This window comes from Gymnodraco acuticeps, unplaced genomic scaffold (genome assembly GCF_902827175.1).
Source record: "Gymnodraco acuticeps unplaced genomic scaffold, fGymAcu1.1, whole genome shotgun sequence".
NCBI classification, from domain to species: domain Eukaryota; kingdom Metazoa; phylum Chordata; class Actinopteri; order Perciformes; family Bathydraconidae; genus Gymnodraco; species Gymnodraco acuticeps.
Genome location: NW_022991285.1, coordinates 81,649 through 105,000, shown reverse-complemented (window position 1 = coordinate 105,000; position 23,352 = coordinate 81,649). Strand labels below are relative to the sequence as shown.

The 23,352-nt window shown below is 39.1% G+C and overlaps 2 protein-coding genes across 3 annotated transcripts in view; one reads left to right on the top strand and one right to left on the bottom strand.

Moving 5' to 3' along the window:
* The window catches only part of syk (spleen tyrosine kinase), a 29,818-nt gene extending 23,173 nt beyond the window's left edge, over window positions 1-6,645 (bottom strand). The window contains 4 exon segments of the mRNA XM_034239887.1: window positions 2,971-3,131; window positions 3,577-4,038; window positions 5,570-5,643; window positions 6,391-6,645. Of these exon segments, the coding sequence (XP_034095778.1) occupies window positions 2,971-3,131; window positions 3,577-3,978 (563 nt within the window). The 5' untranslated portion in view covers window positions 3,979-4,038; window positions 5,570-5,643; window positions 6,391-6,645.
* A 10,716-nt stretch (window positions 6,646-17,361) lies between these two features.
* The window catches only part of chd1 (chromodomain helicase DNA binding protein 1), a 47,641-nt gene continuing 41,650 nt past the window's right edge, over window positions 17,362-23,352 (top strand). Inside the window, exons 1-3 of one of the 2 annotated variants that reach the window (XM_034239882.1) lie at window positions 17,362-17,723; window positions 19,474-19,589; window positions 20,527-20,728. In XM_034239882.1, the coding sequence (XP_034095773.1) occupies window positions 19,537-19,589; window positions 20,527-20,728 (255 nt within the window). In that variant the 5' untranslated portion in view covers window positions 17,362-17,723; window positions 19,474-19,536. The remainder of the gene's footprint in view (window positions 17,724-19,473; window positions 19,590-20,526; window positions 20,729-23,352) is intronic. The other variant, XM_034239881.1, reaches the window with a different exon arrangement.

The following is a 23,352-nucleotide window of genomic DNA, read 5'->3' as shown; positions in this document are numbered from 1 at the left end:
CGTGTTGGTGAACACGAAATGCCGTGAGACTGGGTTGGACCAGCAGCTTCTCAAAGGTAATATTCGACGGATAAGCTACCAAAAAGAGACTTTTATTTATCAATAAAGTCTCCCACTGATCAACCCAGTCCAATGTCCTGTTTCATCTTTGTGATCCTGATAGCTCAGAAGGTTGTGCATGTATTATTTCCAGACCATGTAGGTTTAATGCTTTGAGATGGTTCAGTTGAGATAAAAAGTTTAAAATCGATTGCTGAGATTTGAATTGGTAAACGCAGACTGGGAGCAACACGTCTGAAAAATGGCTTACGGTATCTCCATACATTAACACCACTATGTGACTTTTGAAGCCTAAAATATCACGGTCACATGGCTATGCGTCATCCTCGCTAAGCTAAAGGCGGCTAATGATCAGCGTGATGACATCCCATCCAGACAATGGTCAGCAACCGCTGTTTTGATGACACATTGTGGCCGACCAAGAAGTTCTAGACCAGTGGTTCTCAACTTTTCAGGCCTCGGGATCCACTTTTTACTTGGTCAATAAATCGCGACCCAACATTTTGAAGCACTCAAATCTATTCAACAAAAAATCGTGCTGTAATATATACGCTTTTCAGCATACAATATTAATAAAAGTGAAGTACAGTGCATATATCCCTTATATCCCTTCACAGAACTAAAGTATGCTTTTAAAAAAGGTTTAATGAGATGATGGAATCAAAGCTGAACTATATAAAAAGGCACACATGCTGAAAACCCAACCCCAGCAGGGGGGTCTGGGGGGATTCTCCCCCAGGAGATTTTTAGAAATAGTAACATAAACTACGCATTCTAGTACACTGAGAAGAAAATAAATAAATCTATTACTACCCGACATATTAATAATATTTTATTCCATTGTTTGTTTTCACTTTGTTCTGACATCTTGCTGCGAGAAGAGTAAAGAGGAGAGAGTCTGTGTGACTTACTTTAAATTGTGGGTAAGGGTAGATAGCTTCCATTGTTCTGTGACCTGTCAATCATCAGACCGGGGGTCATATTTCATTGTGTGTTCATTTTTATCTGAAGTACCCATGGATGTATAAAGAAGAGTTCTACCGCAAAGTTATTCTCCGTGGGGACTTCCGGCAACAATCTTGATTCTGATTGGCCAGAAGACTCGAAAAAACATCAGCAAAGATATTTTATTAAGAAGATGATCACTACGTGACAGAAGTTTTCAAAACCGTTTATGGTCTCCGGTACTTCCAGTCCAACGCCGACTGCATGCACAGCGTTAGAAAATCGGGCCTTCACAATACAAGTTTGACTTTTTCCCACAAAAAAAAAAAAATTCAAAATCTTTTTTTTTTCAATTTGTTTTCTTCACTCACACATCCGCGACCCACTCGAAACGGGTCCGCGACCCACTTTTGGATCGCGACCCACCAGTTGAGAACCACTGTTCTAGACTGAAGAGCTTCCTCTTTCAGAAGGATAACCCTTCTATGATTTTCGCCAGAAGTATACAAGCATTAGGCTATAAACAAACTATATCACTGACGCATGGTAGCGCATCTCCACCGCTAAGCTAATGGCGGCTAATGTTCGGCGTGATGACTTCTAGTAGTCTTATTTAGCTTCTTGTTAGCAACCGCTGCTTTGATGACACATTGTAGGCCGACCCAGAAGGTAAAATTGAGTCCTCCGCGGACAAAAAGTAATGGGATTTTTCCATTGGACCATCGCTAAGCTAAAGGTGGCTAATGTTGGGCATTTAGCCTCTTGTTAGCAACCGTTGTTTTTAGATAATTAACTATACAACTATAAGTTGGACATTCACTGCTGGGGTATTTAGTGAAGTAGTTTATGATGTAGAAGAAAATCTCTTGAGCTTTATTCAACACAGACCTTATTTCAGACTTGTAACCAAAATCACGTTAAAAAGAACGTTGACCTTGAAACATGAGGAAATGCTAACTCGGTAAAATGCTAACTAATTTCCCGGTTTTAGGACTCATTCCTACGGAGCCCCTAAAGGGACATGTAAAAAAAAAAAAAAAAACAGAAAAAAAAAAGTCAGGATAACGAGTTAGTATCTCGTGCGCACGAGAACTAACTCGTTATCCTGACTTTTTTTTTACTAACTCGTACTAACTTGTTGGGAAAGTTACCGGTGCGCCAAGGAGGAAGTGAAGCGCACAGGAGACAACCATTTAATTGCAGACTGTTATGTTTACGTGGGGAAATGACAGTGCATACATTATTTGAGATATATATCGTACTTAGACGGCTAGTGACGGGCGGCCCACTTTGGTACCGGCCCAATGGGATACGTCCCGAACGTCCCGATGGCCAGTCCGCCACTGGCTGTGTGTGTGTGTGTGTGTGTGTGTGTGTGTGTGTGTGTGTGTGTGTGTGTGTGTGGTGTGTGTGTGTGTGTGTGTGTGTGTGTGTGTGTGTGTGTGTGTGTGTGTGTGTGTGTGTGTTTCCCGATAAAACAGCTGCGGGCAGCAGGTACTCTGAGAGTCACGGACATTAATTCATAGATCAAAGCAGACTGGTTTACAGACTCGCCAGTGTTTTGCCAATCCGGTGCTTAAACCAATAGCTCTACACCCTTGGCCGAAATGTCCATAAAATTAAGTCTGACTTCAAAATATATCTCAAATAATGTATGCACTGTCATTTCCCCACGTAAACATAACAGTCTGCAATGAAATGGGTTGTCTCGTGTTCCACTTCCTCCTTGGTGCATCGGTAACTTTCTAAAAAACGGAAAACGGAAAACGGATTTGTTTCTCGTGCGCACGAGAAACAAATCCGTTTTCCTGGCTTTATTTTTTTTCTCTCTCTCTTTTTTTTTTTTTTTCCATGTCCCTTTAGGGGCTCCGTACATTCCTGCACCACTCTATTTGATCAAATGTAATATCCAGCCATTTACTGTAAACACCACCAAAACAAAAGAAACACTTGTTAAATACTCACAGGAACTTTCCATTCACCCTGATGCCACTCTGCAGCCGAGGCTCCGAGTCTTCTCGTGTGATCGATCCGTGGAACCAGGGCATCTTCTCGTGGGCCGTGGTAGAGATGAGCTTCTCCAGCTGAGGCCTCTGGCTGATGATGGCCTGCTCCAGAGCTGATCCCTGCACACACACACACACACACACACACACACACACACACACACACACACACACACACACACACACACACACACACACACAACCATACACACACACACATACACACACACACACACACAAATAAGTAATTGGGCTTTTTTCTTATCAACTAAGATATGTTAGAAAATGTTTCCAACTTTAATTGACTGAATTTATTTGAAAAGTGGTCTTATTAACACATGAATACTACTGTGTAATATATTTTTACATTTATATTTAAGAACTACAATATAAGACACAAGTTTCATTTGTGGGCCGTATTCCATTATACTTTTTGAATTTGATGAGGGCCAATTCAAAATGGACAACGGGCCACAATTGTCCCCCGGGCCGTAGTTTGGACACCCCTGTCTTAGATATTCTCACTGACCTTCCTTCTACGAGTTGACTAAGAGTATCGACTCACCGCCAGATTCCACGTCTGCTTCACATACTCCCGGATCAGTTTTTCCTTCAGGTCCTCAAACGGCCCCACCTTGGGCTGCATGTTCTTGGGTCTGTTGCAGGGCTTCTTCAGCAGACACACCAGACCATCCATCTCCTGCGAGTGGTAGTCGATCACCTCCTCGGGGCTCCTGTGGCTCTTCCCTCCGGCGATGGCGAATGTTTCATTGGGTTCTCGTTCGATGGTGTAGTGGTAGCAGCGGCTGGAGTGCAGCACGGACAGAGCGAAGCCCCCCAGGTAGTTCCTGCTCTGCCGCAGCAGATAGGAGCCGTTGCTGGTGCTCGTCTGCTGCAGGTATTCCTCCGCGTCCTCCCTGGTGATGTTGCCATAGAAGAAGGGCAGGGCGTTCACTGCGTCAGCCATGATGGCGTCTGGATGGTAGGAAGGCCCCTAGTGAAGTTCAGCCACAGGATGCTATTCAATCTGAAGAAATAATGAAACCATAAGACAGTCAAGATGAAGTATCTATGAAAACACAACTGTTACATGAAACCCAACAGGATGACTCATCCGACCCTTCACTTCCTTGCTCAGGTGCCAGAGAATACGTCATGGTGTACAGTTCATTTACAGTACTACTGTATCAGTGATATGTAACCTGTATGCAGTTGTGTAAAGTAACTAAGTACATTTACTCAAGTACTGTACTTAAAGGTGGGGTAGGTAAGAATGGAGAAACCAGCTCAAGTGCGCTAGAATTTGAAAGTACACAACCAAAAAAAATCTGCCCCTTCCTTCAGACTTCCTCACAGAGCCCCTCCTCCAACACACACGAACGCGCACATGACCAATGAGGGCACGAGATAAGTTTGTGCACAGATGGAAGGCTGACAGGCAGGTAGGCCATCCAGTTATTTTGGCCGGGCCGGTCGTGCTTTTTACAGCGCCACGGCTTCCACAGATAAGATATTTGTATATATTTATTGTCAAAGCATTTCATGTGTTCATTGCTATCGGGATGTTAAGAAAAAACAAAAAGTGTTTCTGAAGTTAATGACCTACCCTACCTTTAAGTACAATTTTGAACTACTGGTAGCTTACTTGAGTATTTCAAATGTATACTACTTTGTACTTTTACTCCACTACATGTATTTAATACCTTTAGTTACTTTACAGATGTGGATGAATGATGTGAAATCTAATCAAGTGTTAAATCAGACTTTAGTTCCACCTGGAGTAAATCCACCAGCTACCCTGCAGTATACAAAGTCATTCAAACTAGCTGCACCTTTACCAGCTTTGAGAACACTTTCATGATCAATCATTATAAAACATATCATATATATTATTCTGAAATGGATCAATCTGCACAATGACTACTTTTACTTTTGGTACTTTAGGTATATTTTGATGATAATACTTTTCTACTTTTAATTGAGTAACATTTTGAGGACTTTTACTGAAACAGAGTATTCCTACACTCTGGTACTGCAGACGTGGGATGTAATTGAGTACATTTGCTCTTGTGTTGAACTTTTACAATTCAATAGTAATACAAAAATGTTTATGCTACTTTGTACCTCTACTCCACTACAAGTTAGAAGCTAACATTTAACTGCTTTAGTTACTTTACAGATCAGATTTTGAGCAATACAAAATATGAATCAACTAATACACATTAACGTATAACTCTTGGCTTAGTTTATCAATAATTAAAATGAGCGCTACCTTTCCCAGCTGTGAAGAACACATTAATGCATCAATAGTCATAATACAGTTATTTGATATCATTCTTAAATGTGTCATTATGCAAGGACTTTCACTTTTGGTACTGAAGAACATTTAGGTGCCAATATATTTCTACTTTTACTTGGAAGGAAGTATTTTTACATGTTAGTATTGCTACTAGTACTCCTTCCACCTCTTGTGAGTGTACAGTAAAAATGGAGCTTGTGTTCAGACGGGAAGACGATGATATAAGATACAATCTGTTGATCACTGTAAACAGGATTACACTTTTGAACTCATAGTCTGGACCCTCTTTGTTCAGGAGTTTGACTTCATGCCACCGGAGCATCACTTTATATCCTGTGTGTGAGACAGTGAGAAAAAAAGACACGGTACAAAAATGTTATGCAAAACACGGTGTTCTGGAGGTGAAGTCTAAAAGGTCTGGTAACTTTCTGGGGAGTAACGGATTACATGTAAAAGGATAACTTAATCAGTATACCAAAAAAAGGTAAAATAGTCCCTTGGTGGTACATTCAAAGAAGATGTAATTGGACTACAGGTACATTTGTAAAAAAATAAAAAGGCTATCCTACAATACATTTTTAAAATAAAGATCCATGTATGAAAGGTAGACGTACTGCTTGAATTGTCTTTTTGGTTTTCATTTAAGCTGCTTTCTTTATTTTAAATATGTTATATTGAAATGTAGTAGATGGACACCTGTTTTATTCAACAAAAATACTTAATTCAGGTACATTTTAAAAACGAAACAACATCTGTAAACTATACTGTTCTGTAGGCCTAGTCTGTCATTTGCGATGAGACATTTTTGACTATAAATATCTTAGTTTCTTCTTGTGTCTAAGGTTGTTTAAAGGTGTATTGTTCTGTATTCTTACGAAATAGACTTGTAGTATTTATAATATATAATAATAGAGCATTCATTTGCATTGAATGTGATATTGAGGTAGTCCAAAAGTAACGGACATGATCAGGTTACATTACTTTTATATCGTGATGCTTAGATTACTGATTAAAGGTTTTCATACGGAACCCTTCAAACCCTGAACCGGACATGGAAGTAAATATACATTTTGCACTTACTGTACACATGAGGTGTTCCTGATCCCCTCAGTCCTCCAGCCTGTCCTCTGCTGCCGTCCTCTGAACAAAACCGTGGGACGAACAGAGCCTCGAAAAGTCAGACGGATCCTTACGAACAACAGAAATGTGCATAAAAAAAGCTGTCAAAGCCTCAGTAGATGTTTTACAGCTGCGTTCTGAAACATGAGGAGCGCCGGAGCTTCCTCATTTCAACGACTTCTTTTACTTCCTTTTTTTTTTATCTGAACACTGACCAACAGTCTGATGCACGCAGGAAATGATGAGACGCCTGCAGTGACACAGCGACTCAGTCCTTTCAGATGGGTTTCATGACATTTCTATAAAAGTGTACCTTTATTATTTGCAATAAACAGCGCAGGGGTCGAACTCAAATGAACGTGAGACTATTTGAAATGCTGTTAACAACGGTGAAAAATGAATGTAGTGGTTATGGCTTCAGTTTTATTTAAACATAATTCTATTAAATGTAATCTGACTATTATATTGAGTTTAAATATTAGGTACAACTTAGTATTATTGCTTTCAACTAACCTAATACAGTTATGTGAAATCTGTTCACATGATACATTAAATTAAAGTCAACGTTTCACTTTTTTAGTGTATGGAGGATATTACTGAATATTATGTGGTATTTTTTTATAGTTAAAATTATACTCTAATCTTTCTTTCTGATCGACTTCTAAGAGTGCCACCAACTTATGTATTTAAAACGTAATTAAATGAGTATCTAAAATGTAACACTTATCACTGCATGAATTATGTGATTTATTTAAGTGTTTAAGTTTTTTTTTTAAAGTACTAAACATGCCCAATGGTACTTCTAACTGTACTGATTCCTATTCTCATTAATAAATGAATAAGCTGCATTGTTATGGCCATGCTGGTGTTTATGTTTACTGCTGTGTGAACAATCTGCACACATCATGCAAAACATCAGCGTTGCAATCAAAAAGTAATGAGCAAAGTATCTACATTTTGTGCAGTTAAAAAATGCAATGTTTAGGGAAATATATGAATGCGTGTGTGTGTGTGTGTGTGTGTGTGTGTGTGTGTGTGTGTGTGTGTGTGTGTGTGTGTGTGTGTGTGTGTGTGTGTGTGTGTGTGTGTGTGTGTGTGTGTGTGTGTGTGTGTGTCAGATCTGTCTGGTTGAGCAAACACTGTGAAGTCGTACAATGTGTTATGAAATATTTTCATCGTAGTCAAATTCTAACTCACTGTCCTCCAGACTGCTCTGTTTAGGCCATGTGTGTGTGTGTGTGTGTGTGTGTGTGTGTGTGTGTGTGTGTGTGTGTGTGTGTGTGTGTGTGTGTGTGTGTGTGTGTGTGTGTGTGTGTGTGTGTGTGTGTCCTAGCATTACTATACTTGTGGGGACCTAAATCTGTCTACACAGTCACGTGTGGGGACTCGCCTCCCTTATGGGGACAAATTGGAGGGGAATCATTAATGTTAGGGTGAAGACTTGGTTAGGTTTAGGTTTGTGTTGGTTATGGTTAAGGTTAGGATAAGTCTCCAGGAAATGCATGTAAGTCAATGTAATGTCCCCTGAAGTGATGTATACATGGTATGTGTGTGTGAGTGTGTGTGTGTGAGTGTGTGTGTGTGTGTGTGTGTGTGTGTGTGTGTGTGTGTGTGTGTGTGTGTGTGTGTGTGTGTGTGTGTGTGTGTGTATATTTGTGTGTGTGAGCAGAACATGTTTCACAATCAGGAAGTGCCCGCCAGCTTTGGTGTTTCACACTCTCCGCACACTGACGGTAAACACACGCACGCACACGCACGCACACACACACCGCCTCACGCTGACTGCTGCTATGTCCTTAAATATACCTTCAATTAAATTCAAGTGAAAAGGTCCCTTTTTAAAAGGTGTTTCCTGAATGCAAATATAAAATGAATTCCCTGAAACGACAGCAAGAGCGAAGTGAATGTATTACTCTGTGAGGACGAATGAGAGTTGAAATGTGTTTTTAGAAAGTGAGAGCATTTTATGTTGAGGTCACTTCAGAGGGCAGTTTGAGACCCTGCATAGATGTGGGTGGAGTTAAAGGTCAGGGTTACTATCACACACACACACACACACACACACACACACACACACACACACACACACACACACACGTCCGCACTCTAGAAGTGTGTCTGTGTTTCTTACTTCTCCCTTTTCATAAGATCCTGCCCTCACTGCGCTCAGCGACATTTCACAGACGTATTTACTCCGCTGGCGTGATCACACTCCTCTCGTCTCGCAGTGTTACTTTGTCACGTGCCTTTTCTTTTAAACTCTTTTCAAAACTACAAACGCTTAGCCATTATTAGGTTTCCAGCAATGTAAGTGCATTGAAAAGCATCAACGCCTCTTACAGCTCAACTTACAGATCTTTCTTTTTGTTAACTTTGTTATCTATGGATTTGTATTGCCATTACAATAAATGCTTGTACAATTAAATAGCTCCTCAAAAATGATACAAATATTTAAACAAGTATAATACAATCAGTGATATAGGAGAAACTAAGTAAACAGTAGCAGTCAATGGAAAAATAATATCGAATTTATAGTTATGTTGGTGTATATATATATATATATATATATATATATATATATAGTTCAATGTGATTCATTTATGACGGGGTGCGGAGCTGGAAGTGAGGGTATTTCTGTATTTTCTGCACGATCTAATTTAATGGTCTGAAACGTATTAACCTCTTAAATTACGTTTAAAGCAAATAATAAAAATAAAATAAATACTATAATTGTCTTTATGGTTTTACAGCGATCTGCGTCAGAGTGAAAGAGAAAAGGAAAACAGCACAGATATCTTTTAAACCGGCTGAACGTGATGATGCTTTCCTTTATTCTCTGACTTTTAACTGGGTATATTTCAGTTTTAAAATCTTATTGTGTTTTAAATCTGTTTTTATCGCTATGTCTGTCTTTGTGCAACCTGTTTTAAAGAGCTATATAAATGTATAAAATATAATATGAAGAAGTTCTTAACATGCATAATGATACCTTTAATATTCCTGATTCTTATTCTTATTAATAAAACAATAAGCGACATTATTCTGGCAATGCTGCTGCTTATTTGATCTGCTGTGTCAGGTAGGCCTATTTCAATCTGCACACATTATGAAGGCAGGCTTTTAAAAGGTGAATACAAAGTAAACAGCAACTATACAGTACATTAGGTAAATGAAGTGGGGTAAAAAGTATAATATTTCCCTTTAAAATAAATAGAAATGTTCCAAAAGAAAAATTAGAATCTCAAATGTGTGAGGTCGTAGTGTGTTTCGGTGCGACCTGTTTTTAAGAGCTATATAAATGACCTGAAACTCGTTTACCCCTCAGTGTGGAAGAGGTTGTGCAACAGTGACATTTGAAGCTCAACATACACACAGGTTGTGTTGAAGGTGAGTTCAGGTTTGTTTGGAGTCGATGCTCAGAGGGGTGGAAAATGTCCCCCTGTGATGTCTGTTCTGCAGCCTGTGGTCTCCTCTCTGTCTCTGAAACTGAAGGAAGCGAACCGTCACTTCCTCAGGTTCTTAGCCCCAGTCGAACGTGGTCTTCAGGGGCTACAACTTCTTTTTTTAAATCATAAAAGGAGTTACACTTTCGTATTTACAACTATCAACAACCAGAGGCGGGAGAAGTACTCAGATCTTGTACTTGAGTAAAAGTAGAAGTAGACTCAGGTCTTGTACTCGAGTAAAAGTAGAAGTACTCAGGTCTTGTACTTGAGTAAAAGTAGAGGTATCCAGATCTTGTACTTGAGTAAAAGTAGAAGTAGACTCAGGTCTTGTACTCGAGTAAAAGTAGAGGTACTCAGATCTTGTACTCGAGTAAAAGTAGAAGTACTCAGATCTTGTACTTGAGTAAAAGTAGAAGTATCCAGATCTTGTACTTGAGTAAAAGTAGAAGTATACTCAGGTCTTGTACTCGAGTAAAAGTAGAGGTACTCAGATCTTGTACTCGAGTAAAAGTAGAAGTACTCAGATCTTGTACTTGAGTAAAAGTAGAAGTATCCAGATCTTGTACTTGAGTAAAACTAGAAGTACTCAGATCTTGTACTTGAGTAAAAGTAGAAGTACTCAGATCTTGTACTTGAGTAAAGTAGAAGTACTCAGATCTTGTACTTGAGTAAAAGTAGAAGTACTCAGATGTTGTACTTGAGTAAAAGTAGAAGTACTCAGATCTTGTACTTGAGTAAAAGTAGAAGTACTCAGATCTTGTACTTGAGTAAAAGTAGAAGTACTCAGATCTTGTACTTGAGTAAAAGTAGAAGTACTCAGATCTTGTACTTGAGTAAAAGTAGAAGAACCAGAGAGTAGGAATACTCTGTTACAGTAAAAGTCCTGCATTCAAAATGTTCCTCAAGTGAAAGTAGAAAAGTATTCTCATCAAAATATAGTGAAAGTAGCGACAGTAAAAGTAGTCGTTGTGCAGATTGGTCCATTTCAGAATAATATATATGATATGTTTTATAATGATTGATCATGAAAGTGTTCTCAAAGCTGGTAAAGGTGCAGCTAGTCTGAATGGCTTTGTATACTGCAGGGTAGCTGGTGGATTTACTCCAGGAGGAACTAAAGTCTGATTTAACACTTGATTATATTTCACATCATTCATCCACATCTGTGAAGTAACTAAAGGTATTAAATACATGTAGTGGAGTCAAAGTACACCATTTACCTCTGAACTGTAGTGGAGTAGAAACAGCATACAATGGAAATACTCAAGTAAACAAGTACCTCTAAAGAGTACTTAAGTGCAATATGAGTAAATGTACTTAGTTACTTCCCAGCCCCATATTTCTTTTCGATAACTCTTCTTGTTAAAGTTAAAATGATCAAATCTCGAACACTGTCTTTGTCTCTTTTGACCCCTTTCATACATGAACTGTGCCAAACGCGGCCCCCCTGTCAAATAGATCTCCAACTGCCACTGCTTGACTGCAAAAATTGAAGGGATGAGATTTTTTAAGATGTCGTTTTTATATTCTTAACCTTACAATCAGAGTTTCATTAACAAGGATCATAGGAAGATTTAATCGACCCTAACTCAGCTCGGTTTGGCTCCACCTTGTGGCGTAACAGAACTATCAAATGTGTTTTAATGAATCAAACATCAGATAAACAGTGTTTGTGTCTTAGTGTCTGCCTCTGTGTGTGTGTGTGTGTGTGTGTGTGTGTGTGTGTGTGTGTGTGTGTGTGTGTGTGTGTGTGTGTGTGTGTGTGTGTGTGTGTGTGTGTGTTTGTGTGTGTGTGTCGAATCAACAGCTAGCTTACCTCAAAGTATTCCTGCAAACTGGGCAAGTCTTGTCACAGCGGCCCCAACAGATATACCACCTACTTTTATATTGTTTTATTTATTTTATAGGTCTTAAAGGGTTTTATCTTGTATTATTTATTTAACAGTTTCAATAGCATTTTTAGTTTTTTATATTTTAATCATTTAACCTCTATTATAATTATTATCTTTTTCTTTTTCTTTCTGTTGTACCTCTATATGTTGACTTTGATTTATAGGGGTTTATATTGTTCAGGGTTCGTGCAGGTTTCACCAACTCAAATGTAAGACTTTTTAAGACCTCTTTAAGACCACTTTGAATAGAATTAAGATCTATTTCACAGCAAAAAAAGTATGAAGGAAAATTGCTATGAAAGAAGAAATACATCCCATAATTACTTTCAAAGTAAATGTGTTCACGTTCAACATAAGAACGATGACTGAACATAACAGCACATTGATTGATTGATTGAAAAGTTTATTAACAGCTTGTATATTGGGTACAGTACAGTACAGCTCAAAACATACAATTGTTAAGGGGATGCAGACCAGAGAAAGACTTTCGTCTTGTTTACATCAGGGTCCCCCATTTCCAATTCATCATATCATTTAAGACATATAAGACATAGAACTGTGTTAGCCAAAAACCAGAAAAAAAATAACTGCCTAACCTTGAAAGTGTGTGTGTGTGTGTGTGTGTGTGTGTGTGTGTGGTGTGTGTGTGTGTGTGTGTGTGTGTGTGTGTGTGTGTGTGTGTGTGTTACCATCACACTGTATCATTACATGGGATGTTTGCGTGAAATAATGAGAGAAAAAACATAACCCCTCTTCAATAGTTTGATTAGATTAGATAAGATTTACTTTATTGATCCCAATTTGGGGAGCAGCAAGGCATTGCACATCTCAAAACAGAAAATTAAACAACTCTATAAAGTAAAATATATACATAATGAATGATTTTCTATTTTGAGATGATGTATAATTGTTTATTTTCTACTCTTTTGTTGTTCTCATGATGTGCAATTTCTTATTTTATACAGATAATAATTACCTGTAAACATGATTATTTTGATAAATTAACCAAAAGCCTTGAAAGTTTGTTTCTAGTTGATTCTAGAAATACATATTATTGATTAGCTGAACTAAAGAAAGCCAATATTAGGATTGGTCAATAACAAGTGGTTCCTATCTACACAAAGTGTTTAGTTGTGTACTTCAGGGTTCATACACTTTTTCACCAATGATTTTCAATGACTTCTCCAGGACCTTTACCTCATTTTCCATGACCAAAAAAAAGTACTCTTTCTCAGCGGTACCACTGAAAATAGTTTATTTTAACATGGAACAGGAAAATAAGGTCTGCATATGAAACATGTTGAGCTTAACACAAATCCAATAGTAGCTTACTAGCTTCTACGCGCTAAAGCAACTCAAATCTCTCACCAGCAAAACACCTCGACAGCTAAAAGCCATTCTACGTTTCATTACGATACGATACAGTATTTATTATCATTATAGTATTACTTTTTCGGCGATTAGATAAAATGTAAATTATATTTGATGCAACTTTGGTTACATTTCCATGACTTTTCCAAAACTTTGGGAAAAACATTGTTTTCCATATAGGGCCAATTTTCATTTTGAATTTCCATGACTTTTCCAGGTTTTCAATGACCGTAAGAACCCTGGTACTTGCTGGCATTAATTTATAAATACATATTTGTTAATAGTAGATGTAAGCATACAGTTTAAAAGAACATTTAAGACCTATTCGACTTTTAATTCGTGGTAGTTTTTGAGGTATCACCTTTCATGTGTTATTGTTTTCTGTGCTCTAGATCTTTCTGTTTGTTTATACCTTGGTTTTAATGATGTTCCTCACTCTTTAGTGTGTATCTTGTTTTCCTCTGTAAAGCATTTGGGCTGCATCTTGCGTGATCGGTGCTAGACAAATACACGGTATTATTATTATAATTTGTGTTATGCTTGAGCGGGTAGCAGAACAGCTGCTGAGGAACAGTAAGTGTGTGTCTGGCGGTTGCACTTCTCCTTCTGTCAAGTTCCTGCTTCCTATTATTAAAACATGTCGACAAAATGGCGTGCCCTCAAAGACATTCTTCTTTTTGTTTTGCTGCATGCCGAAATTATTTTAAGCATTTGTTTTGTTTCGAAAACAATGTAAAACTATAAAAAAAAATACATAAACGAATAAAGTTTTACCAACTAAAGTATCAAATATAATTGTGTTTCTTTACCTTGTGGAAGTATTCTTCATGCGTGTGTTGTATAAGTAAATATTTTAATTTGTTCCTCTAAACCACATGTGTCAAACTCGAGGCCCGGGGGCCAAATCAGGACCTTGGTGGATTTAATTTCGGCCCGCAGGATAATCTCTAATTCCTATTAGATCTGGCCCGCCGGTATATTGCACGCACACCTTCACTCCATCCTGAGGGTCTCCTCCGCTCAGAGCCTGAGCCCAAACGTTGATGAGCTTGCACCCAAGATGAGATGCCAAGTATCTGAGCTAGCATCACAGAGCAGCACACTGAGTTTAATGGATGCTTCCTTCTGCACTTTCTCTCAGGACAACAGGGCATGTTTGGTTTTCTCTTTGAGGGAAATAGTTTTTTTGAAGCTGTTGTTGGCCTGTGGGAAAATGTAATCATAGGAAATGACTCCGGAGAAGCTGCAGATAGAGCCATAAGAAATGAATGCAACTGATTATTGAATGTTGTTTTTATAGGCAATAATTTAAGCTTTGTTAGTTCCAGGTTTAATATGTGCAATAAGTTCATTTCAATACGTTCTGCAATAAACATTGAACCAGTCCGGCCCCCCATTAGTACCCATTTTTTTATGTTGGCCCACTGTGTATTTGAGTTTTAACCCCCTGCTCTAGTCCTTTTACATTTGAGAGCAGAAAGCTATGCTGCCTCTCACAACAGTGGTATTTAAGTTTGCGATTAATAAAGTATACCTTATCTTATTTTCAATCATGTGATCATCAACACTTCTTAAAATGTCTGATGAATGTCACAACTAGTGTTTCCCCCCCCTCCAAACCAATGTACACACTGCTTTCATTTCCTTGACAACACAAACGTGTGAAAGCACAGAACACGCAAGCTGTATGGTGACAACATGGCAATTAAAATAACAAATTAGATCAGTTTTACCGTTCATGTTTTATATGTGCACTTTACAGACAGTTCTTACCAATTACTGCTCTGATATAAGTCATCCGGCATGTGCAGAATGATCAGTACATGCAGTACATATCAGCTGCAATGCTTTGAAAAGTATATCTGCTAAAAGTCTTTCCGAGTAATGGCGCAGTTAATCCCACTTCCTCTATTGAAGTTGGGTCCTCACCTCTACATGTTGACACACTGAGGTTAATTTATAACTTGTGTGCAGTATGAAGAAAAAGCTAGATGGCAAAAGAGGAAACATACAAGTGACTGAAATAAATAAAAGTGAATGATAATAATCAGTATATCAATTTGTGGAAGTGTTAAAGGATAAAACAAAACATCACATGTTCTTTATGGCAAATGCAGGAATACACACACAAGGGTTAAGATGTCACACATTTTGCTTTCTACTCCAATCTTTATCAACAGGATCCAACTGAGCTTCATTTGTATGTCTCCGTCGAACAATATAAAGCCACTGATCTCCACCGCCATTTAAAATGTCACTTCAGTTAATGATTATACAAACAAACGGTTCTGTCTGGCGGTACCGCGGCATCAGGACCAAAACCACCAGACTCAGGGACAGTGTTATCACACAGACATTAAGACTGCTAAACACCTGAGCTCTGTGCCTCCATGAACATTCATCTGTTTGGCATCTAAATAGTTATCACTGTAATAAACCTGATTTAATTTCATCTTACTGTACAATAAGTCATTTTACATTATGTTATTTTATATATCATATTCTATTTACGTGTGTATAGACTTCTTGCACAATTTTTGTATTTGTTTGATTGTGTATGTCTTATTTAACTATGTTGGAGGAACTCGGGACAAGATTTTCATTGCCATTTCTACACTGTAGCTTATGTGCATATGACATTAAAACCTTTGAATCTTTGAATAATTCCCTCACATGAGACAATGCATTTCTGCTCTGATTAAAAAATATATATAATGAGTGTTCAGTGCAGTGGAACACAGCTCATATGCTCATTTGAAGCTATATTAGTTATACTCAGACTATATATAAATACTCCGGCTCGTACTCAGTGTCCTGCGCCTTTAAATTCATCCCCATGCTTCACGTGCACATATCGCTATGTCCTGCGACAAATGTCTGCAGGAGGATGCTGCAAGTGTCCAGGGAAGCGGATCTCATTATTTCCTCCACATTACCTCCATGGTTTTATTTCCATATGAAGCATCAGCAGCCCTCACTGCTGCTGTTTCCATTCACTGCTCAATACAAGATATGTGGAGGAATGAGAGTGTCTGCATGCTGTGGAGAAATGGAGTGATGTCATCAACTCACCCTGTCAGCCCATTGTGAGTCTTCAATCGGGAACTTTAGGTTATTATTGAGGGTAAAGAGAGAGTGAGCATCCATCGGATCTCTGCAGAATCTCAGCTTCCGTCCCGGAGCTGATGGATTCCTGGCTCACTTCCTATTGGCTCATAATAACCGTAAACAACCAGCATCTTCCAGCCGACCAATCACAAGGAGGCCTGGATATTGTCCCATTTCAATATTTTTGTGATTATGCATCAAATATCAATTTCATTTGTTTAAAAATGGTATGATTAAATGTCTGAATAACATCAGATTTGATATGAATGTAGATGAATGCATAATGTGTTAAACAAACATGACCAGCAGATGGCGCTGCTCTATCAGCTGTTTATTCTCACACCGGCTGCTGCACACTGTAGTGTTATACTCAGGTCACTATAACACAGTAGACAAGTAGATTTACAGAAGTACATTTTGAGGTAGTACTCAGATCGTGTACTTGAGTAAAAGTAGAAGTACCAGAGTGTAGGAATACTCTGTTACAATTAAAAGTCCTGCATTCAATAATCAAAATATAGTTAAAGTAGCGACAGTGAAAGTAGTCATTGTGCAGATTGGTCCATTTCAGAATAATATATATGATATGTTTTATAATGATTGATCATGAAAGTGTTCTCAAAGCTGGTAAAGGTGCAGCTAGTTTGAATGACTTTGTATACTGCAGGGTAGCTGGTGGATTTACTCCAGGTGGAACTAAAGTCTGATGTAACACTTGATTATATTTCACATCATTCATCCACATCTGTGAAGTAACTAAAGGTATTAAATAAATGTAGTGGAGTCAAAGCACACCATTTACCTCTGAATTGTAGTGGAGTTGAAGTACAAAGTAGCATAACATTGAAATACTCAGGTAAAGTACAATCTAGTACATCAAGTACAATCTAGTTAGCTACTTTACACCTCTGAATGCCCAGTGATTGGTAGGGGGAGCTGTGAATGAAAAGTGCTTTATAAATACATTTTATTTGATCTTTACCTCCCGTAGTGTTTCATTGTGCTCTGGTTTTATTCTATGTGTCCTGTGGAAGTATGTCTACAAAAACTATCTAAAACTATCTGCTGCCAGATGTTCGCTGCCGATGCAGTGTAGTGAGGCGCACCGTCCTGACGTCACTGTCCGGGGTTTCCTAGTGAAGTGAACCCTACGGCGTCATGGCGGAGGCCGGTTGTCGGAAGACCCTGGTTTGAAATGCCAGTTTTCTACAATTATAGTTGACAAACGAGGAACAAGACTTTGCTTGCATCTAGCTCGGGAAAGGGGATTTACTTGAGGGGGAGGAAAACCACCAGTGCACCGGTTCTGCTGAACGGAACCGTTCGGGGCTGCTCTCCCTAACTGGGAGAAAGCTAGCTAGCTAGCCTAAGGTAGCCTTAGCTATCGCAGCTGCTAGCTCGCTAGTTAAATAAAAGAAGAAAGGACCTCTGAAGTGGAAAGTCGGATCTAAACAACAATTATATTGGAGTTTGCCAGGTAACGTGAAATAACACCAGATAACATGCTGCGTGGAGTAACTTATCCCTTAGTTCATTGAGGAAAGTAAGCTAATGTTGATGTGGTAAAAACCGCGAGAAGTGAGCGGCGAATGAAAACAAGATGGAAGAGGGTGAAGTTAGGTTAGCTAATTTGGTTTGTGGTTTTAATAATGAATACTAAATACATTTAGTACTCTCATGTGGACCACTACGTGCCCAGACATTTGCATAGTGAAATAGTCTCGACTGAATAACGCGGAATGTCGGCTATAGCTGGAGAGAGAACATTCCAGAGGTGCTAAGATGAACTAGCGCAAAGTTTTGTCATTTTGTTAGCTTCCGTGCTAGCCTCGTGCTTCATAACGTTAGCTAGCTACTTTCCTTGGCAACGTTAGTAAACGATGGACTATCACCCCTAGCTCACTTCATGCTAACTGAACCAACAATAATGTAAAATAAAAACATGGCACGACATTTAACAGTTGCCCACATTGTTCTAACACATGTTGTAGAATCAAACAGATGCTTTAACTGTTTTACATGTTATGATTGTGTAACTCCGAGGATCATAATACTAGCACAACAGATAGCTAACACTGGTTGATTTAACATTGGGGACAGTTAGTATCCTGTAGCAATGAAGTGGCCATAAATTAGTATCCTGCTAGGGGTTATACGGTCATTGTATTATAAAATACTGGCTGGCGCGTTAGCGGTGTCTGCATACATTACGTTCCCCCCCGCCAACGGTTAATATTGGCGTCATTGACTGATAGTAGCTAGTTAGCTTCATGCTAACCACTATCCACACTTAGCTCGGATGACACCTGTGTAGGAAGAAGTCCGTTTACTACGAGGTTTTGTTTGGGCTTGGCTAAAGTTTAAGTGGTTATTTGGGGTTGAAGAGTGTCCACGGAGATTTGTGTGGATGTAAAACACGCTGCTTCTGTGCAGGCCTGGTAGGCCGCTGCGGTGAGACCAAATACAGCTAAGTTCAGAGACTAACCGTCCCAACATCACCCATCTGTTCTGGGTTCAGATACCCAATAATAAAGAAGTGTTTTGGTGATCGACAGTTAAACCTCTCTAAGAACTCAACTGTAGGTCATTGATTACTTTTCACGATTTTCCTCATTAAAACATGTCTCGTGTGCAACTGTATTGACAGCTCCCCCAGCACAGGTCAGAATCAGAATTCCTTTATTCTTCCCATAGAGGGGAAATGTACATTGTTACAGCAGTATAGAGATGAACAATTGAAATATCACAATATTGGATGATAAGAAGGCATTCCTATAGTATTTAAAATGCAATACAAATGTACAGAAGTACACATGTATGCTATTACGTAAGCAGTATTTATAAGTGTAACAATGTAGAACGATGTGTGCTAGCGGGTTGATTGCAGTATTAAATAAACCTGAAATTATACATTTACATAATAACATACAGATTCTTGTTGGAATAAGTTAATTGGTTGATGCAGGGGCTAAAGTTATTCAGGGATGGTGTACTGCAAACATTGTAAGCATTTTTACATGCAGTGTGTTATTTTTTTAACAAGACGAAGGCACAGCCCTGGTGTTTCCCTATATGATGTCTACAGGATACTGTATGTCACATTGTTGTAAGAGCCTGAGACTCATTTCCAACAGCTCAGCTGTAGCTGTTGTGCATATGACCAATACATGTTTAAATCTTTTTCTGACTGACTTTCTAATGTTGTTAATATATTTCTTCCCCGACAGATTAACCACGTGGAGCATAGTAGTAAAGGTCGTCAGGGGGAAGTCTATACTTTGGGCTTCAACATGGCTGGACGCAGTGAGGAGGAAAGTGTAACCAACAGCGGTGCAGAATCAAGGTAATAACACATCTTTCACTAGAGGACTTCGGAGTAGTTTTGATGATGGAATGACACCGCTAATGATATATGAATTCCTATGTATCTGAGCCTTATGTTTACACATCAGACGGAAGCAGAATTTCTGTGTCTGGGACGCTGCCATCTTTTGTTTGTTTACGTTGAAATGTGTCATTTATGAAGTCACAGACTAAAGGTCTAATGTCATACCACACAGTGTTTCTGTGACTGTGTGTAAATGACACCACAGAGCAGTACTGCATTAAGGCAGAATTCTACTATGCTGAAAAGATGGCCGAATTGATCGTCTTATGATCTTAAAGATTGCAACGTCAACTATGCTCAAAATGTCATCCATCTCAAATCTGCACATGCACATATATATCATTTATTAACACATTTCTGAACCAAAAGACACTAAGATGTGTTCTGGTAATGTAACGCCTCTGATATGTTGGGAGACATAATTATAGTGATGTAAATATAAACTTTTTACAAACATTCACACAATTGTACAATACCCCCTTTATGGTTTTAGTAAATCTTTGCATGTCAACTCTATGGTCCTTGTTTCATATTTTAAACATCATGTAAGCCCATGAATTGACTATTTCTTGCAACATGCAAGAAGCTATGTGTGTGTTGTATTCAACGCTGTGCAAAGATAACATTTTATATCCGACATCACTTCCTCTGTTAATATGATGGCATTGTCTAAAGAAATAAGATGGTAGCATATTTTAGTGTCTTATTGGGTTTAATTATACACCCGGTCTGAATGGATGTTTATAATAATAATAAACGCCAAATGGTTTCAGAGAACTATAATTGCCAGCTATTATATTGTGGTTTCAATGACTCTCATAGGCTGGTTGGATTTGTAGATGACTCATGCATTTATATGTGTTTTATCATTTTCTTTTTTTACACATTCCAGTAATTCTGATGATGAATCGGGTTCTGGGTCGGGCTCCGCGTCAGGGTCAGGGTCCAGTTCCAGCTCCTCCAGCAGCAGCAGCCAATCAGGGAGCAGTGACTCAGGAAGTGGATCAGACTCTGGCAGCGGGTCAGATTCTGACACGAAGAAAACCAAGGAGAAGATCGAAGCGCCAAATAAGTCAAACATCGATGGAGCTGAGGTAAACGCACGAGAAAGAAAGATGTTTTCCTTGTTGCCCCTCAATCTGGACATGAATGGATGCCTGTGTGCAGATGTTTTATCTAGGGACGCATTGGCAGAACATCCGCATTGCCGATATTAACCCTATTTTCTATCAACAGCACATTGGGGATTAGGTGATATGCGGTGATGGCAGTAACTAATATATATCAGTCTTACTGGGCCTAGTATTAGAACGCTTGCTGAGGGCGATATACTGTAACGTTAAAGTATTTCTCCACCCTTCTCCTATCTGTGAGGAACAGCAGGGCATGTTTCAGGATTTCCGCCACGTTTTGCACGGATTTAAGGGATCAGTTAATGAAATCCAACATTCAGACAGTTATTGCGACTTGTTATCACTTCCCTCGGATACATGTTTTGCAAAAACTTTGGCTGAAGTGGCTATTGGGTGTTCATTCTTCAGTGTCTGAGGCACAGACACAAAAACGCATGTTGTGAAATTCCATTGTTCATGTTGGCTGTTTAGGTTAACTGACCGCTGTGGTTTTAGTTGCCTCCGCTCGAACTGCTTCGTGTGGGTGTGAGATGAACAGTGAGCGCACAGTCGCTGTTCCTGAAAGCATCTGCTTGCATCACTGTAGCAACACTATGTCTAATGCAAGGAACTGCTAAAACCAGTATATAGAGAGGCGAAGTCCCGCCCATCTACTTCCGACCCATGGGACCTTATTTCGGAAAAAGTATGTATTGAAGTCAATGGAGAGAGAAAGATTATCTTTCAATCCCGTTTGAATTGTGCCACGAATTACACATGTTTGTCAATCTTACAAAATAATTTCCGTGTCAAAAAAGTCACAGTTTGTCGTAAAACTGTTGAAATATAAGACTGTGAAAAATACGCAACTAGTAGGGGTGTAACGGTTCACAAACATTTCGGTTCGGTACGTACCTCGGTTTTTAGGACACGGTTCGGTTCAGTTTATTATTGAACTGAATAATGTATTCACTCAAATAAATACAAAATATAATAATATAAACATTAAGGTGCAGCTTTTCGATGAACTGAAATAATCTGTATTTGAACTGTACTGTACCTAAGCAGCCAGTTTGACATGAGGACCTGCTTGTCATTGTATTTTCATGTTGTTTAAAGAAAGATGAACTTGTCCATATTGCTTGCCGAAAGGGCAGATCTGCTGGCACTAACAATGTCTCCTGCTGTGGAGAACACCCTCTCTAGGGACAGAGGTAGCAGATACAGCCAGGTAGCGCTTTGCTAACATGGCAACATAAGGATATTTGGTGTTTGTAATAGCTTTGGCTCGGTCTGATCTTTCTGCGAGTGGTGGAGGCTTAAATGCTAGCGGGAGTTGGGTTTGCACTTCAGTCTTTTTTCTTTTGGTACCGGTGATATTCACGTTCGGGATGCCTTTTCAAATGTGTGCAAGTTTGGTGTATTGCCAGCCGCGTAACCAATGTTAGTTGAACAATGCCGACAAACAGCTTTGGTTCGGTCCACCTGTCTTTGTCCGTCATCCTTGTACGTAACTGCGAAACCAAAATGTTCTCAAACCGGAGACTTCAATGATGCTGGAGGATTTTCGAGCTCAACTTTATCTGCGTTCGCCATTTCGACAGTTCCTCAAATTACTGACTACATTTGAACTAGGGCTGCACGATTTTGGGGAAAAATCTAATTGCGATTTTTCTGACAAATATTGCGATTCGAATTGCGATATTTGTTTTTAACGACCCAACGGAAGTTTATTATAAAATGCGGCCATAACTCCGGCGAGGAAGGTCGTATCAACGTGCTCCCGTCTCTAGCACCCCGCAGCCCGAGCTACGAGTGAAAAAACTAAAGTGACATGAAACTTCCGTTGGGTTGCTTTAAAGTCAAGCTTCAGTTTAAGATTCACCCTGTAATAGATGTAGAACATGTGATGGAGCATTACTAACCTGACTCAGACGGTTTGTTTCACCAAACCATCTAGGAAAGCTCCGTTGGAAGCCATTTGGAACATTTTGTTCATTTGTGTGTATGAATTATACGTTTTTGTATGATTTTAGTAGAATAAAAAAAAAAAAAAGAAAGGGCAGGCACTTTCAAAAGCACTTGGCAGGTGATTGGATCAATCTGTCTATCATGGGCCACTTCTGATTGGTTAACAATGGCTGGTACATGTGGAGAACTTCTGATTGGTGTGGATGACTGACAAAAAAAAAAAAATTGGAAACAAAATTGCAGGCATCATTTCAAATCGCGATTTCGATTTAAAATCGATTAATCGTTCAGCCCTAATTTGAACGCATCCCTGTGACTAGCTCTCATAGTATGCCTCTCGTCCAATGAAATGACTTGGTCGCTCTGTGACGCATTGAGCCCAATGTGAGCAAATTACTCTGAAGGCTGCACCTGAGATTACTTCCAAGAAGTTGTTCACGTTCTCAATTTTTTACGTTTAACATTTTATTCGTTCCGTACACTTCGGTACACACGTGTACGGAACCAAATAATTTCGGTACGGGTACGTATACCGTTACATCCCTAGCAACTAGAAAGACTACAAATTGTGTGTGTGCACAGCTCTCAACGTGCCCAGACTTGGAGTGATTTCCACCTCTTTTAATACTTTCCGC